The sequence below is a fragment of the Buteo buteo genome, chromosome 5 (assembly GCF_964188355.1).
Source record: "Buteo buteo chromosome 5, bButBut1.hap1.1, whole genome shotgun sequence".
NCBI classification, from domain to species: Eukaryota; Metazoa; Chordata; class Aves; order Accipitriformes; family Accipitridae; genus Buteo; species Buteo buteo.
The window spans coordinates 13,850,173-13,868,450 of NC_134175.1; the positions used below are offsets into that span (position 1 = coordinate 13,850,173).

Consider the following 18,278-nt stretch of genomic DNA (forward strand, 5'->3'; position numbering starts at 1 on the left):
TTGGCCCTGACACCAGAGGGACTGCCTGTACGGACAAGAGAGATCTTTTACTCTCCTTGGTGCTCCATGGGGCTGGCTCAGTCTGCTGTGTAACTCGTGGTCGCCGAGGGGTGCAGTGAGTGTTGGGGGTGCAGTGAGTGCAGGTAGCCTTCTCCTCTGGCAGGGTATCTCCTTTAATTTTCTAGGGCAGTTCTGCACTGAGGTATACAAGAGAATCACAACAACACTCAAAATGGGTGCCTTTGACTCTGCAGGTCTCAGCAGGTCTCAGCAGTCCTCTGTGCCAGTTGCTATCTATCTGGCCCGAAGCAGTGGGAACTCCTGTGCTAAACCATGAGTTTTTGCATTTTGACCCTAAAATGCAGTGCCCACTGATGGGCTGTGACCAACTGTGATGAGGAAAGCTCAGGAAAGTCAAGTCTCCTTCAACGAGACTGACAGCCACGTACTCCACCTAACACTGCCATCCCCTTTGGGAACATCGGGTTTTTGACCACTGCTATAATTAATAAATGTAGTACAAATGTAGTAAGGTGTCCTTGTTGGAGGGGTTCGAGATAAAGCTGTGCCTGGGCAAGAGTCACAGGTCGTCTTTGGAGACTAAAGAGCAAGGTAATCAATTACCACAAGCCTGCCTGCAGGCCTTTTGTAAATCTGGCTCCTTTCCATAGTAGAAATAATAGCAATGTCCTTTGCCAGGTAATTTTCCAAATGATTATTTTAAATAATATGTTGCTGCAATCCAGCAAAAGAGTTTGGAGATTTATTAGAGCATTTGTCAATGAGAGGAAAAGCAGCCAGTGAACTCTGTGGGCTGGCAGTAAGCAGCACGGGGCAAGTGGCACATAAAATACTAAAGTCTCTAATTGCTCAGGTCCGCTCTGTGTTTGCAGAAATTGGAGACAGGGACATACATCTCACCCCTCAGCGCTTGCTGCCAGCATCACAGGTCACCAGGCAGATGGTACGGGAGTTGCTCTGAGATGGCAGGAGACATGGAGGGGGTGGTGGTGATAGATGGCTCCTCTCCCTTCCCTGGGCAGGTCTGCACAAAAAGCAAAGGAGGTTATCTGGTCCTGGATCCATTGCCCCTTCTTGTGGTGAAAGCCGAGACAGAGCCCTGTTTTAGCAACCTGGCTTGAAACTGAAGATTGTGGCTTTGCATAGAAACTGATCCAACCAAGCCTTGGAGAGCATGCTCTTATGGGTGCTTCAGTTTACGCTGGCTATGTGTCTGCTTTTATTTTATTTTACTTTTTAAAGGCAGAATTAGGATATTGTAAACCTAGGGTGCTTTTGTCATTTCTTGACTGTTTCTTGCATTTTGGAGCAGAGGGGGGAATCTGCGGTTGCTTTGGGACTGACAGATATCTTATAACCAAGTAGCTTGACTCTTTTTCCTATTAAATAGCCTTTCATGGCTTTGTCAGTGTTGAGGAGGTGCTTCTAGTAGGATTTGGCAGATAGTGCTGCCAGGGTGGAGTGAAAGAGCCTCAGTGAAACTAAGAATCAGTCCTATGGTTTGGGACGAGAAAATAGCACATACTGATAGAAACACAGGGCAAAAAAGTGCATGTCCACATCATAATGGCATTTTCTTTTTAATCCTTCCTCCAGGTTACCTTGCACCCCGAAACCTTCCTAGTGCAGGCTTCTTCCCATTCCTGCAAACTGTGCTGTGTGATTCAGATGCCAGATGTAAAGGCACACCGTACACACCAGAAGATCTGTTGCCAAGACTTAATGACATCTCATCTCTCAGACTGTAAGGGAATCTGAATATATCTGGGTGTTACAAGCTGTAAAGCAAAACTTGCTTTGAGGTGGCGGGAGCAGCCATGTGTGTCTGTATGTGCAAGTGTGTCCACAACAGATAGATCATCTCAGGTATCTGTTATAACAGATATAGTCTCAGATATCTGAACACTTAGAAATGAGAATATGGGCTGCAACATGGGACACTTTAAAAATGTCCCTATAAGGGACAGCTCTCAGTAATGTGTCAGTTGATCCAGGCTTCATATAGTAGAAAAGAATTTTAGTCCCTGAGAAAAATGCTTCTGCTCACCCAGATCAGAGCAAAAAACCTTTTTTTTTTTTTTGCATAATTGTGGGTTAAGTCCTGTAGGGTGTCAGTGGATAAGATTTGTACGAAGAGCAGCCCAGTGTGCTGATCTGCCACTGTGGTGATTGGCTCAGGACACTTTAGGTGGAAGTAGCAAATGTTTTCCAACATGTCTAGTTTGAGTTACACTTGTTCTGGAGTGACTGCTCTTTCAGTAGCTCCTCTGGGTGCCAACCAGAATGGGTGTCTTCTCTGCATGTCATCAAACATTGGGAAACAGATGAAAATGGGGAGACAATTTTTGCCCACAAAAGCATGTAGATTTGCAGCGTGGAGCTGGCTGGCCTTGTTTTGTTGGAATGTCGGTTCGTTGAAATTGAAATGTTCGGTGGAGGCATTTCAATTTCATTGATGTTCCAGTCAAAGCCAAGTAGCATTTGCTTTGAGACATGCCAGCCAGCGTTGTTTCTATGTCTTGCCTGCCTGGTTCTGGCACACCGCTGGGGAACATGGTTACTCTGAGACCTGGCTGTTTAATGGAGAGCTGAAAATCTGGGTGTGTCTCATACAAGGTCCCTGGTTGCTCATCTGTGCTTTCAGGTGAGAGGCTGCTTCATAGTGGCTATCTCAGAGCCTCAAAATCCCCCTTGGCCAGAGCTTGAGAGTCTGAAGAGGTAAGGTGGGGCCCATGCCTTCCACCGGAGAGTCCAGCAGGCAGGATGGGGGATCCTGGGGTTGGTGGCTCCTCAATGGTCCTCCTTAGTCAGTGCAGAGGAATGGGCATTTTCTCAGGCTAAGTCAATGGTCAGGATCTGTCCATTGATTCAAAAGAGTCTGGATGGCTAAATATGTGGATGACTGAAGTAATGCAAGGTGAATCCTAGTCAAATTCAAGGTCACACAGCAGAAGAGGACAGAGCTGCACAGAGACTGGATGTCTAGATTCACAGCTCTCTACTCATTTCCTCAGTGTCATTGTTTTTCCTGGGCATGTTAAACAATGCTTAATTTGGGGTATTGAAATGAAGAAATGGGAACTTCTATCGCCAAAGCTGGAGGTCTTCCATGCATTTCAATAGCTACAAATCTTCCTTGCTTTCTGTTTTTGGTTTCTGTACAGCTGTTTAGGAAATAACTGTTTTTTCCTGCCAACTGAAAATCAAAGGATTTGGCCAAACTATAGCTCAAGTCACATGAGTCATTAATAAGCATCTTGACATCTATTGATGCTGAAAGTTGGCTATATGTGAAGTATCACGCAACTATGTGGGTATACCTACCGTTGTGTGGTCAATGTCAGCTTTAGAAATATATTGTATTCTACAGGAAAAAACACCCAACTATTAAGTAGTCACAGCAAACCTAGCAGGATATAGCAGAGTATAAAACCTCAGCAGAAGGTTGACTGGGTAGGGGAAAGATCCAGAAGGCAACATGAATAGATGCAGGTCTGCCCCAGGAGCAGAATGACCATGGGTGAGTTTGTCATGAAGGCAAATTATTTGAGCTGTGACCCTTCACTGGATATATTATTGTGTAATATTCTAGAGTTTGTAATATTCAGCTAACCCAGACTGGGTTTTTTCCCCTACCACTGTGCAACTCACTGAAGCTCTTATTAAACTGTTTTATAACTTGCCCTAAAACTGTGTCTTACCAGTGGCCAGCAGAGAAAATGGGAAAGGTTCTTATCTTTGAATCTGTTCCTTAGAAGCATTTACTAAGGTGCGCAGGACATGGTTGCTTGAGATTTCCTTTAATAAAAGGGAACTAAGTAAAAAAAACTGAGCTCAACACCAACATCTTCCATCCTTTCTTTTACCCTGCAGTGAAATGTTTGGGAAGGATGAAGTAAGGTCCTGACGTCTTGAAGGATTTCTTGGTAGGGACATGCAACCTGCTGTTAATAGCTTAGAGCTGTTCCAGCTTACATCAAAGGCCTCTCTGCTCAGTCCAAGTGTCATTAACAGTGCCATGAAGTTCTGCATTGTTTCTTCTGCTGAGCATATGTTGGTGGAGGAAAGAATAGGACTTGATAGAATGAGGCCGCCTTTCCAGAAGTGGGAATTTGTTTAAGATTAGACCAAATACGTATGTCAAGCCTTGCCTGTCCTTGGTGTCCCTGCAGAGCAGGCAACAATGTGGTCCCCTCCATCTGTTTTGTGTCTGAGAGCACTGCAGTGTGCTTCTCCAGAATACATTCCAGGCCTCTAGAAGGAATCAGAATTTTGCACAACCAAAATTTCAACACACCTGCCATGAGTCACGCAGTAGTTAAGTGTAAATTTAATCATAAGAAACTCTGTGAGTTGTTACAGGTGTCTTTTATTTTTGCCTTTTTTTCTTTTTATTTTTTTTTTTCTTCCTTCCCCCAGTAAGCAGAGGAGCTCATTCAGTGCAGCCAAGGACAACCATCCATCACCATGGAGTGCAGAGGTTCCTAAGAGCAGGAACGCTTCACTGGGTAGGTTATGCACTGCTCTGCAAAGTTCTGGTCTTTAAAGGCTATCCTTTGAAGCCCTCTGGACAGAGATGCAATTCTTAGAGCACTGCTAAAATGATTTGTGTGTTCCATACGGGGATGTGACCATGGCCATGACATTAGTGTAAATTCTTGAGAATAATTACAAGTAACTGTCTGTAGAAAAGACTTTTGGAATTTGTCCAAGAAGCCAGGATTAAATCGTTGTGCTTCACAGGAGCAATGTGAGATTGCAGACTGTTTGGACGTTAATTAAAGATTTGGCTATTTATGGAATATTGCCCTTTTACTGCCCACAAATTGTCCATAAACAGCTTACGATTTTTTTTTTCAAACATATTTCTTATTCACAGTTATCCAGCAAATAAGTCTTCCTCTGTGCCACAGTGGATATTTATTGTTGGTGATGTTCTGATGTGATTCTCTTTCCTGAAGGAACTTTCAGACTTAAATTTTCCATAAAATCATTACAATTATTATTTATTGATGGTAATGGCTAGTACTATCTGCAAGCCATCATGATGGATAGTCCTTTCTCCAGGGAGCTCATGATCAAATGAATGATTACAGATTTGCATTCTCTGACTGTTCTGCCCCAGCCATTCACTATTGCAATTAGCATTCCTGCCAATGCGCTCACTCTTCGGTCTATGGGCAGAAAAAGGCAGAATGCAAAAGGGACTGAATGCAGAGGCGTGGGGGAAAAAAATCATTGAACAGTTATGGGAACTATCAGCGCATGCTGGTGGCCACAGATGGTCAGGGAGGAACTCAGTTCTACATCTTATTTAAAAAAATAAAATAAAAATCACAGGTCATAGCTTTTGCTGGTGTAAACTGGCATAGCTTCTTTGGTTTCAGTGAGCTTTGAGAGTGCAGCTCAGTGCAAGTGTTGGCTTTGGTGTGTGTAACCTGGAGACCTGGCAGTGTGCCACCATTTGTAGTGCTCCAAATCTCTGTTGGAGCCGTTTCTGAATAAAGAGTACCACCCACTGGTGCCAAAGACACCTGGAGAGTTCTTCCTTACAGCTATCAACTTGAGCCAATGCGGGCTTCCTTGTAAGGCTACTCATTTCTCTTCCTGCCTGGGAGAGCTGCAGTACTGGAGAAAAGAGGTGGAAATTAATATTGAACTGCAAGCACATGGTTAAAAGCATTTAATTTTTAAGAGTTGCAGAAGTAAATAATGTAATCCAGGATTTAATTACGCCAGAAAAAACCTTAAGTAAGTAATTACAGGATGCCATTGGCTGTACCTTTGGAAACAGATTAATAATGATGGCATGCCCAAAGCTGTAGTCAGCTATCCTCTGTCATAGTTTGATGTAGCAAAGAGGTTAAAAGACATTAAGTAAAATACAGTGTTTCAAACTGTATTGCAGCATTTGGGGATTTGGTATTTCATGGAGAAAAAACCCTTCGGAATATTTCATCACCATCCAACTTGACTTCCAGCATCAACATGTTCAACAAAATCCTCAATTTTGGGAAGGTAAGTCTGTATTTGCATAATAGCTGAGTGTCAACATTTATGTATTGTTGTATTTAAAGAGTTAGAAGCTCAAAGTACCAACATACAGCTTTTACTGCTTTGAGATCTCCCCTATTATGTGAATGTGCTTTATTTTGGAAAGAGGAAGGCAGTAACTGTGGGTGGACTTTTAAGCTTTGTGGTAAATTTATTATCCTCTAAGCAGAAACCAGATAAACCAGACACCTTGGGACATAATACCATGAATTACCAAATACAGTTGCACAAAATACCCTGAGATATTTTGCTCAAAACTTGTGTGAGTTAAGGTGTTTAGAGTCTGTTTTCTTTCATGTGAAATTAAAGATATGATGTCACAGGCTTTGCCATTCAATTCATCATTTGCCCACAATACTACTGCAGTGGTATCAGAGGTATTGTGTGTTCATTATGTAGGTGTTGACTACGTATAGGAACAACTCCTTTGTAACAGAAACTTGGAACCATGTAATGGACACCAGCGTGCTTATGTTTTTGTATTAAGGCCTACAAACACTCACACATTCCTCTTTGTCTGTATGAGGAGTTTGAGGGATTTCAGTGACACTGTTCACCTGTTAGAATTCTGTATGTGTGTAAGTGCTTGTAATGACAGTGCTTTTCAGATGTCACTACTACCCTTTAAAAAAAAGTCTCATCACTGCATTTAAAACCATAACAAACAGAGTATTGCTTTAAAGCTACCTTTAACGTTACATCTTAATTTTAGAGCCAGACCCAATATTCAACTGCAGCAAATCTCAAAGTCATTCTGTGTGAGGTCTTGTCGCGATACATAGCACATCCCATTCTCACTGAAGAGAAGATGGCAGCCAATATCCACCAGACATTCTGCTTTACTGACTCATCGCTTTTAGAGTCATTTACCCAAGAGTTCAAAAGTCAGCTCTCTCAGGTAAGTGCCTGGGACCTTTCCTAATATCCACATCTAGTAGCTGTGTTAGGTCACATGCGTTATTGCCATGTTTGGGAGATGATAGAACGTGACCCCACCTTGCTAGGAGTTGCTCATCTCTATACCAGAGTGCAGATAGTGCATGATGAGGCTGAGCTAATTCTTGTGAATGGGATTAGCCCAAAAACCTTAGAGTTGAGTACACAGCTTGGAAAGGCAAGGACATCCAGCCATCAGGTAGTGGCCACTAAGGGTCCTCACCATGCCTAGGTCTTGTTTCTCCTCTTTATTTGCCCTGCTGCAGTGTGAGGATGTGGTGTAAATAAGAATATTTAAAGCTAGAGGAGGCAATAAATTTAATCGTGTATTACCTCAGCCGTATAACTCCATCTAGTAACTCCTGCATCTGATCCAACAATTCATGACTGAAGCAGTACTTTTCTTTGGGAAAGCTATATAATTAAAGCAAATGAATACTTTAAAGGTAATGCCTTCTTTTTTGCCAGGGTGAGGTTTAATATTAATTTTTCTTGTATCCCTAGTCTTTGGACTGTTTGGGACATTCTGAATCGTAAGGCATGTCTAAACAGAGAATTTATTGTACAATCTGGGGTGTGAAGGTAAAGCACAGTCACTCTCTCAGTTATTGCCTGTCACTGGAGTCCTTTGAATGTATTATTTGTAGAGTTGTGTACAAGTGCAGTGCAAACTGAAAAACAAAAAGACACATCGGCAGCAAGGGTTCTTGTTCTTAAATAATTTCTTGCATTGTTTTTGTTAAGGTGCAACACAACACACAATACCAGGCAGCATTCGTCAATGAAATGGTCTCGTTTCTAATGCTCATCTCCCAAGTGCAGAATGACACCTCTCTGTGGCATCAACTTTTGCTGGCTCCAGATGTGTTTCAGGGCAGCATTGATTTCCTTCAGAATCCAAGCAGGTAAAAATACAGAAAATGGCAGGAGAGGCACTGAAAGTTGGTGGGTTTCTCATCTTGAAGAAAGTGTGTTAGCTTAAAAGCATGATTTATTTGAGTGATGGTATAGCTCCATAGTAATGCATCTCTAATGATCTCTATGGCCAGTGAGCAGTGTTTTGATTTTCAATGACTCTTGTGTCACTTTTTAAATGGGAGCTTGTTATGAACTCTTAGTTTTCTTCCAGCAGACAGAAAAGGTGGTGAGTAACAGCCACTGCCTTTGGTTGAACAAAAGCCCTCCTGGCTGGATTGTTGTTCCGCTAAAGAAAGCAGCTGGCTGCTTCCTTCTAGAAAAGCACAGAGCCAAATTCAAGTTGCTTTGGAACACCTCAAGCATTTGTAGGGGAGCCATAAATTCTCTCTCTATTTTTTTAAATTGATTACCTGATTTACTGCTGTTTTATCTTTCAAGATTGTTCCCAAGAAAGCAGAGAAGAGAGGGAGCCTGGTTTTTAGCATATGGGGCTTTGAATATGTCTAACTTCAAGAAGAAAGGACCAGTTATGTTCTTGCTCAATGGTTATATGAAAAACAGAGCTGGCTTAACTGCATTAATTAACTGTGCTGAAATATTTGATGCTGTATGCAGCTGGGACAATAAAAACTCTTCTAAAATGGGCTTAGCCTTGAAAATCCCTTTCCCGGTCTGTATTTGAGCTGAAGTCTCACTGATCTCTAGAAGACTTGAGTTACTCAAGAGATTAGGGAACTCTGCTCCAAATCATCTACAGGATATGTGACTGACACTGCTATAATTATTCTGAATAATCCACTTGTTACAGCACAGGAAGGATAGCAAGAAACTGAGTGTCTTCAGACTTTTTTTTTTCCTTGGATACATGAGCAGTTGGGTAAAGATGCCAAAAGAGGTTGTAGAAACTTTGCCACTTTGATTACACTCAGGCTTAGAGAGACTCACTTTTCATCACTGGCATGTTGCCAAGGCACTTAAAAACCTGTACATTTAATATCTAGGTAGTTTGCCATATTGCATTGTGAGAACTATTTGTAAGTTGTAATGTCCTTATCCTTAAAGGAGTCAGTAGCAGTGTGGCAAGAATTTTAATTTTATTCAGAGTTGTTTTGTCCATGCTGCTGTTTCAGTCACAGGATTATTGCATTTTTTTGCATTTATTGGCTTGCAGAATCAAGCCTAAGAACCAGCACTGTTTGAGTGCCCAGGAAGAATTAATATTTACTGTGCTGCTCTGCTTTGCTCTACAGCTGCAGAGCTAGGCAAAGTTATCATAGGCACAACAAAGAAGCACATAGAATTTCATCACCAGAACTGTGCAGTGCTTTTATGCCTAGCATCTGGCAGTGTAAGTGCATGAGTAAAGAGTTATTGCAAAGAGATTGCACAAATAGTTTTTTTAATGATGCTTACAAAAGCACATCTTAGCGAGCCTGGCCATGTCTTTTACTCAGGCAGTACTGACCTCCTAAAGAAATGCTGTACAGGGATTTTTTTTGTAGTATAAATATGAAGATACAGAAGAAAAGAACTTTTACTCATTGTGGCATCTGTATTAACCATGTGATAAACACCACCACTGTGAAACCAACTTCAAAGTCATGAATACTGTAGAAAGTTTAGGAGAAAATTTTATTACCCATACCACCCTGGTTTACAGACAGAATTCCCAAAAGCTCCTGTTTGTTGCTTTAAGATGGTTTCTCAGAGAAGCACATAAGCTGAACTTTTTCTCTAAAGCCAATGTCTGCAAAAGCGCTGCAAGACTGAAATAAAAGGACAACAACACTTGTTTCCATGTTTTCTACCTTCTGATCTATATATGCGTCCACTTTTGACAAGCCTATGCCTCCCTCCTCCTTGGCTCTGCCATTGCTCAACTAAATATGTCATTTATAACTGCAGTTTCTTACCCCTCTTACCCCTCTAAAATTCTTACTAACAAGCACCTCTGCAAAATGGAAACGGTGAGCACCAAGTCCACAAAACCTGCATGGAGACATTATGTTAAATGAGGAGAAAATAGATCCCTGGTGCTCTGTCCTCACTAGAAGTCTGTTCCCACAAATCAGTATGTATTTATTCATGCCACTGAAATCACCTCAGCTAGGTTCTTCGTGTAGCACCTGCAGAACTTCAGGCAGGCAAGAGATTGTGCATTATTTCACAGTGACCCTATGCCCACAGTGAAGAGCTATTCTTTATACAGGAGAAGCAAAAGGGACTAATAATCACCATGAGGTTTTCAGTAACCTGCACACATTGAACAGTCTTTTAAATTATGTCCTCTGTGATACAATATGCCTGATTATCACCTTGTTCTTTCCTAAGACTGAAAAACATTCCTTGCTTTCCTGTCAGCCTGATTGTTACAGTATAAATGAGGAAAGAAGGAGAATTGGAAATGGTAACAGTTATTTGTGATTGCTTCTTCCTTCCCCAGATGTTGTCCCCTAGGGATCCCTGCTCTCCCTGGAGCCTAGTCTGCTAGCTTCTTGGTTTCTTTTAGGAAGAGATTCACCCACAGCAGTGAATCACTGGGCTGGCATATCACCTTAGTGTTTTCTAAGACCTATTGTGAGGACTTAAGTGGTCTATAGATTTTACATAACCCTTTGAATAACTGCACCTAATGAGTGCAACACATATGTTTGTGCTAATATACTGCTGTGGCTTTCCCATCAAAGCCCTTTACATTTTGTGCATGATCAAACAAATAATTAAAAATAGGGGCAATGAGTTGTCTGTCAGACATTTTAAGAATGATAGGCTGTACTCCAGCTGTTTCCTCTTTGAACACTTGTTTTATTTCTTCTCATAAACCTGTAACCACAATTTATTTTTCTTGGTTTTTTCTTCCCTTTAGTGTTGTGCTGGCAGCTCAGAATGTCTCTGCATTACCTGTGACTGATGATAGATTCAAAACTGTTCAGAATGGGGTTACAGATCCTCCATATTCCCTGAACTGCTTGGAGCGAGGTAAGATGCCTGCATGTAGTTATATCTCTGCTGAAAACCTGTGGTGCTAAGGAGAAGCAAACTGCAGGCTAATAAGTAACCATACAGATTGCGTACTGTTCAGGGCTCAGCATAATGAATTCTTCTTTCAACTTTTTACAAATGTGAATAAAATACCTCATTTCAAATGGAAAAGTAAAAAAGCTTGGTTTTGTCAGTAGACAATGAATTAACATGAGTTTGCAGTCTTGGTGGAAATGGGGAGCAGTAATTTTTTACTGTGATTTTTTGGGGGGGTCCAAATCAGCCTTTAGTTGTGGGTTCTGTCAAACTTGCCTCAGTATATCAAGGTAGGGGCTGAGGCTGAGCTGCACAACAAGGTGTATATGTCAAGATTAGCCATTTCTCTAAACCCCTGTCGGCTTACAGCAGAGGAAGAGACCTCGGCATCTAGCTCTAACTGAGGTTATGTGAATGGGCAAGGGAAGGGTACAGCATCTAAATGCTACAAGGGACAGATTGGTAAATGCCATCCATTCTCTACCTTTTGTTTGATAGAGATTGTGGAAGTTGGGGTGGATAAGAAGAAAGCAGATTAATGCAGTGCAAGTAGGGAAAACATGGAGATGTGGCTAGTGAGAGGACTGGATGTGTGGGCATACCAAGATGGATGTAAATGGCTATGGGAGACATAAATGATGCTGCAGTCAAAGCCTATGTGTGGGTAGTAAAAAATCATTCCAAATGAAGGAAAAGAAACAATAATAAATATTAGGCCAGCTTGTACTGCATCACTGATGGCAAAGTGCTCCTAAAGCAGGAGGAGAGCTCTATTAGCACCCAGATCACAGGGGCATTGAACTGTTCCAGAGATGGAAAATCATTTCTGTGATGACAGGTAACATCCTGACTTCTTTCAGAAGGCCAGGAAGATTTATACCCTAAAAGAGCAATCAAATTTTGAACCAGGATCTTGTGTCTTGTCGTAGGAGCTTAACTTCATACATGCATGTTATCCTTAATAGATTTGCCATAGGGCTCTTTTCAGTTTCCAAATTAATGTGATCTTGTCCTAGTTTCAGCTGGGCTAGAGTTAAATGTCTTCCTAGTAGCTGATACAGTGCTATGTTTTTGAGTTCAGTATGCGAAGAATGTTGATAACACCGATGTTTTCAGCTGTTGCTAAGTAGTGTTTAGACTAAAGTCAAGGATTTTTTCAGCTTCTAAACCCCAGCCAGCGAGAAAGCTGGAGGGGCACAAGAAGTTGGCACAGGACACAGCCAGGGCACCTGACCCAAACTGGCCAACAGGGTATTCCATACCATGGGACGTCCCATCTAGTTTAGGAACTGGGGGGAGTGGGGGTGGGGAATCGCTGCTCGGGGACTAGCTGGGTGTCGATCGGCGGGTGGTGAGCAATTGCACTGGGCATCATTTGTACATTCCAATCCTTTTATTATTGCTGTTGTAATTTTATTAGTGTTATTATCATTATTAGCTTCTTCTTTTCTGTTCTATTAAACTGTTCTTATCTCAACCCACGGGTTTTACTTCTTTTCCCAATTTTCTCCCCCATCCCACTGGGTGGCGGGGGAAGTGAGTGAGCGGCTGCGTGGTGCTTAGTTGCTGGCTGGGGTTGAACCACGACAGATCTTTAGTAATATACTCTTTACATATTTGTTGTAGATAAAGAAGAAAACTTGATGACCAGATACATTTGTAATCACTTTAACTGGAAAGACAATCGGACTTTAGTGTCTGAATTGGAGGAAGTTCTGAGGTAAGACATTAGCTACAGAGATATTACTAACAGTATAATTCAAATCTATGAACTTTGCTCTAAATCACTTTACATTTCCACTTGCATTGATTTCGTATTCACTAAAATGTTTTGGGTTTTTTTTCCCCTCCAGAAAAATAAAGTCACCAGAGATTGGTGGAAAAGACTCCAAGAGGTCCATTAATTCAGGTGATTTAGAAGCCATACAAAAGTCTCTACATCGTCTAAAAGGCTTTGAGAAAAAAATGAATAGAAGTGAATTAAAAAGCTTAAATCTATTCAGAAATTTGAAGAATGAAACATTACAGAAATTGTATGCAATTCTTGAACTGGGAATGAATCCACATCATGATTATAAATTAAAGGAACCATATAATAAGGAAATAATTGATGAAATCTATAACTTCACATCACTGCAATTACAGAGTGACTTTAATGGGACTTCCATTTTCAATATAATGACCCAGTGGAAAGAAATTCAGAGTGCTTTAAAATTAGCTGCAATGATTTGGAATCCAGTTCTGTTAAATAATTCTAAGTTTAGTACAGCGCAAACTAAGGATCCTCTCAAAATGTTGCTCTCCACTAGCATGCCATCATTTCTGGAAGACTTCAGAGACCGTTTAAATGGAATGCACAAAATACTGTCTTTGTTTTCTGATTATGTACTTAAGCCTGTGTCCTACAGAAACTTTCCAGACCAGCTCCTAGCTCTTCAGAAGATGTTTTTTATAATGACAGACACCAACATAGGTTATCAGTACTTACTGATGCCTGTGTTTGAACTGATGCGGAGAGTAGAAAGCTCCATGGGTGAAGCCTGGTGGGATGAGTTGAATGCCTATTGGCGCATTGGGGAAAAACTGAGATCGATGAAGTGGAATAACACAAGCATCACAGCCTATGGGCAGTTTTTAGAGGTATTAAACAGTCATTTACAAAAGCTGAATAATAATCCAAGTAGTGTCTTCAGTGGACAATTGGATCAACTGTCAGAATTTGTAACAGCCGTGTTTAAAGAGTTTGGGGAAAATTCTGAAGTAGCCAGTATCTCACTAGTCAGTCAAGCCATACAAAAGACCTTGTACATATTAAAAGACTTACAGCTGAATTATAATGTCAATACATTAAAGTCTATAGATATTTTCTTTAATTTTGACAATAAAACCTTGGAGAGCTTGTCTGAACTTCTGAGGACAGGAATGAAAATCCTTCATTATACAAGTGCCAGTGAAGCTTCAAGTGAGGAAATAATCAACCCTGTCTATAACTTAACACATCTTCTACTGCAGGAGTTCAGCCAGTATTCCTCACAGCACAATACTTCGCTAGAGGCAAAGATTTGGGAGTTCTTGCATTTAGCCTTGAGTCCTTTCCTTGAAAAGAGCAACAATGGTTATAGGACACCCCAGAACTGCTCCGCTGGGGATATGCTCCACATAACACTTGAGATGCTGTTTGAAAATGCCACTCTAAGCAAGTCCTTAGCCGGGAGCCCCTGCAAACCCCTCTTTGATTCCATGGGCATGGAGGGTGGAACAGTATGCAATGACACCTTTACAAAAATGTTCCAGCTTGCCATAGCAAACCTGAAACTGTCTCCAGAGCTTGCTGCCATCTACAAGAACCGCAGTGAATGCTTTTCCAAGGAGCTGTCGTGCATCATCCAGTCTCTGCAGTTTACTCTGAGTTTCCTTTCCAAATTAAACCTTGTCTCTGAGCTGGAAAACTCTTGGGTACAGGAGAAAGTGAGAGCTCTGACTGCTGTCACAGAGGGGCTGCTGCAGAGTAATGCCTCCTGCCCCATCCCAGTCCAAGATGTGGGTGGTGTTCTCCCATCCCAGCTTTTGAACATGCTCCTTCCTTTCATGCTGAGTGAAACAGTACTGAACTCCCTAAATGTCTCTGACAGCTCAGCAGACTGGCATAGGCTGCCTGTGTTTTCCCATCTGTTACCGACTGTTTTCATTAGGAACAGCAGTATATATGAACTGCTACAGGTGAGCAGAAATGCTTCCAACCAGTCTGAGTGGAGACATTTCTCACGGCTGTGGCACGCCACTGGCAACTTGTTGACCACCAAATGGAACCTAACAGAAGTAGGTGAATATGTGAAACTCCTGGAAATTATGAAGAAAGCTCTAATTCTTGTGGACTTTGGGGTAGCTCCTGGAAAAACATTAGTATATCAGATCTTTCATAATTCTAGTGGAGGAATTAAACCCTCAGATCTGAATTACTTGTATAGTTCATTAAAACTCTTCTTCAATTCAACTTCTGCCACAAACAGCACACTGGACTTGGAAAGAATATTTCAAGAAATATTCCCACTGTATGAAGTTGATGGTGAAGGATTGTTCTACCCTAATCCCTATGGAGAAGAAAATCAAGATGTTGTAACTATGGCTGCAGTGATTTGGAATCAGACAATGTTAAAAAGGACTCATTTTAATACAGAGAAAGCATGGGAGGTTATCAGAATGATTGCACTTCATGCGGTCTCGCTTGAAGACACTGAAAATTATCTCAGCACAAATGAAAAAGTGTCATCATTATTTTCTGACTTCTTGTTGACCCTGGTAACTTCTGAAAATTTTGTAGAACAGCTCTTGTCCCTTGAGCAGCTTCTTGCTGCCATGGCAAAGCTGAATACCAGTGATCATTATCTTCTGATGTCTTCTTTGTCTAAGCTAATGCAGAAACTTCCGAGTTCCCCTCATGGAAGGCAGGGAAATGAACTTCATGCTTTCTGGCATATTGCTGAAGTACTCCAGTCCATGAACTGGGATAGTACAGACAGTCTCACTTCCCAGTCACTTCTAGACATGCTGCAAAATCAGTTCAGTACCATGAAAAATGATTCCAGTCTTCCCTTCAGTAAGGAACTGAAGCACTGGATAAACTTTGCATCCTTCATGTTTGAGCTGTATGGTAAAGAAGACTCCAGAGGAATGAACATCTCCATATACTCGCAGGCCATGCAAAGCAGTATCTTAATTTTAAAAGGTTTGCAGAAAAGTTATAATATCAGTGAGCTTGAAACTATTAGCCTATTACTTGATTCTTCGAGTAACTATACCCAGAGGCTGATTGAAATATGGAGAGCAGGAATGAAAGTCCTTCATGACACCAACTTAAACAAAACTTTTGAAGAAAAAATGGATATTGTCTACCATTTCTCACATTTGCTGCTGCAAAAGGAGTTTAGTGAGTCTTCCTCACAGCACAATACTTCGCTAGAGGCAAAGATTTGGGAGTTCTTGCATTTAGCCTTGAGTCCTTTCCTTGAAAAGAGCAACAATGGTTATAGGACACCCCAGAACTGCTCCGCTGGGGATATGCTCCACATAACACTTGAGATGCTGTTTGAAAATGCCACTCTAAGCAAGTCCTTAGCCGGGAGCCCCTGCAAACCCCTCTTTGATTCCATGGGCATGGAGGGTGGAACAGTATGCAATGACACCTTTACAAAAATGTTCCAGCTTGCCATAGCAAACCTGAAACTGTCTCCAGAGCTTGCTGCCATCTACAAGAACCGCAGTGAATGCTTTTCCAAGGAGCTGTCGTGCATCATCCAGTCTCTGCAGTTTACTCTGAGTTTCCTTTCCAAATTAAACCTTGTCTCTGAGCTGGAAAACTCTTGGGTACAGGAGAAAGTGAGAGCTCTGACTGCTGTCACAGAGGGGCTGCTGCAGAGTAATGCCTCCTGCCCCATCCCAGTCCAAGATGTGGGTGGTGTTCTCCCATCCCAGCTTTTGAACATGCTCCTTCCTTTCATGCTGAGTGAAACAGTACTGAACTCCCTAAATGTCTCTGACAGCTCAGCAGACTGGAATAACCTGTCCATGCTTTCCAGTGTGGCACAGGATGAGCTCCACATGAGCAACCTGCTGCAGAGACTCCAAGGCACCTTCAGCCTCACCAAATGGAGTTATTACTCAAGGTTCTGGGATGTGGTTGACAGTTTCCTAAACACCAAAAGGAATCTAACTGAAGCAGCTGCCTTTGCAAAGTTGTTGGAAGCAGTGGCAAACAACTCTGCCAATGATGTGTCAGCTCTAGAAATCACAGAAGCCAGTCGCTATATTCTCAAGAGGCTGAACTCCTCTGATCTGCTAAATGAATTCAATATACATTCCAGTTCGGCTTTTCTCTCCAACAAAACTAGTTTTGACAGTGTGATTGATATTGTTGCTCGTCACTTCATTGTCATGGCAGAAGCCCTGTATAACAAGACCCTACCTTGGACTCAGAGTGACAAAATGTTGTCACCAACCAGTTTGATTACGCGGTGAGTTTGCTTTTTGGGTATTGTAATTGCATTTATAGGTAGTGACCACCATTCTCGTTCCAGCATGAGAAGTATGTAATTTTCTTCCAGTGGAGCAACTTAAGCCTGAAATCACCATAATTTAGGATACTAGGTGTAATGTGGGTTATACTGAAGAAGAAGAAATTTCTCCTTGAACTGAACAAACAGCTAAAAGTGAGGCTTTCAAAAATTTTCTGTGTTGGCATGTATCAGTTCACAGTAGAAGCAGAATCCTGTAGGAGCCTTGCCACCAGTGGTAAACTCTTTGGAAACCCTTTCTTTGTGGTATGGCTCTCTAATTTTTGATTCTCAGTCTCCCCTAGGCAGGCCTTTTCATCTATATATTGTATCCTCAGTGAACCTTTAAAGTGCGTTTTCTTATCCATATGGTTTGAAAGTGAATGACAGCTTTGGGAGATAACAGCAAAAAGAATTGATAAAATAAAATTGCGAGTATACCCACTTAGGAGGTGTCATGGGAGACACATGGCTTCATCTGGAATTCTTATTTACACTGCTAAGGAACAGCATCTACACAGCTGACAGGTTGCTCACTAATATACCTTGTTTCTGAAAGAGATGCTGGTTTAACATCCTATCTTATTTTTCAGATTTCTGTTTTTAGAATTTGAAAACACCATCTTACAGGTGACAGTGAATAACAGCTATAACCCTTACCTGATGTGTTTAATAAATGCCACTGAAATTGAAGACAGAAAATTGACAGGTAATCATGATTTCATTAGTGTTGTGGGACCTCAGCTGGAATATGTTGTGCCTGTCTTTTTAAAGTGTTTTGTCTAATGATGGGAAGGAATGGTGCTATGTGTTTTCATCCATTGGCAATTAACTGGAGCTGTGAGACCTTGGGAAGCCAGACTCCCTTTTTGTTTGAGTTATGTCACATTGTGGATTTAAGTTTTCCATCCAACTCTATCCAAAAGACATGTCTGCTCTTCACTATGTGATGGCAGGTTGCTGACACTCAGATAAAGAAATCTTACAAATAGAAACCTATATTCCCTTCACAGCTTTATGTAGCCATAAGATAACAGCAGTTATTTTTGAGAGTTAACATGGTATTTCACATAGATATTCATCTTATGAGCTTATTGTAAAATCTGAGAGGTTCATCTGCTCACAGAATAGAGATACTGCGTGTGCTCTGAAGGGCACTGTCAGAAATCCTGTTACCAGTGTGGGGTGGATTTCTTTAGACCCAGAGCACCTACTCAGACTGGATCTGTTATAATCCAGATTACAACCTGGGTCTTGGTCTGTGATTTCAGAAGTCCCGAG

General features: G+C 41.5%; 1 protein-coding gene across 1 annotated transcript in view; it reads left to right on the forward strand.

The window, feature by feature from the left end:
• Positions 1–18,278, forward strand: part of ABCA12 (ATP binding cassette subfamily A member 12) — an 88,427-nt gene that overhangs the window by 18,060 nt on the left and 52,089 nt on the right. Inside the window, exons 3-11 of the mRNA XM_075027911.1 lie at positions 1,618–1,765; positions 4,441–4,529; positions 5,930–6,039; positions 6,788–6,973; positions 7,756–7,916; positions 10,796–10,908; positions 12,574–12,667; positions 12,801–16,958; positions 17,591–17,706. Of these exons, the coding sequence (XP_074884012.1) occupies positions 1,618–1,765; positions 4,441–4,529; positions 5,930–6,039; positions 6,788–6,973; positions 7,756–7,916; positions 10,796–10,908; positions 12,574–12,667; positions 12,801–16,958; positions 17,591–17,706 (5,175 nt within the window). The remainder of the gene's footprint in view (positions 1–1,617; positions 1,766–4,440; positions 4,530–5,929; positions 6,040–6,787; positions 6,974–7,755; positions 7,917–10,795; positions 10,909–12,573; positions 12,668–12,800; positions 16,959–17,590; positions 17,707–18,278) is intronic.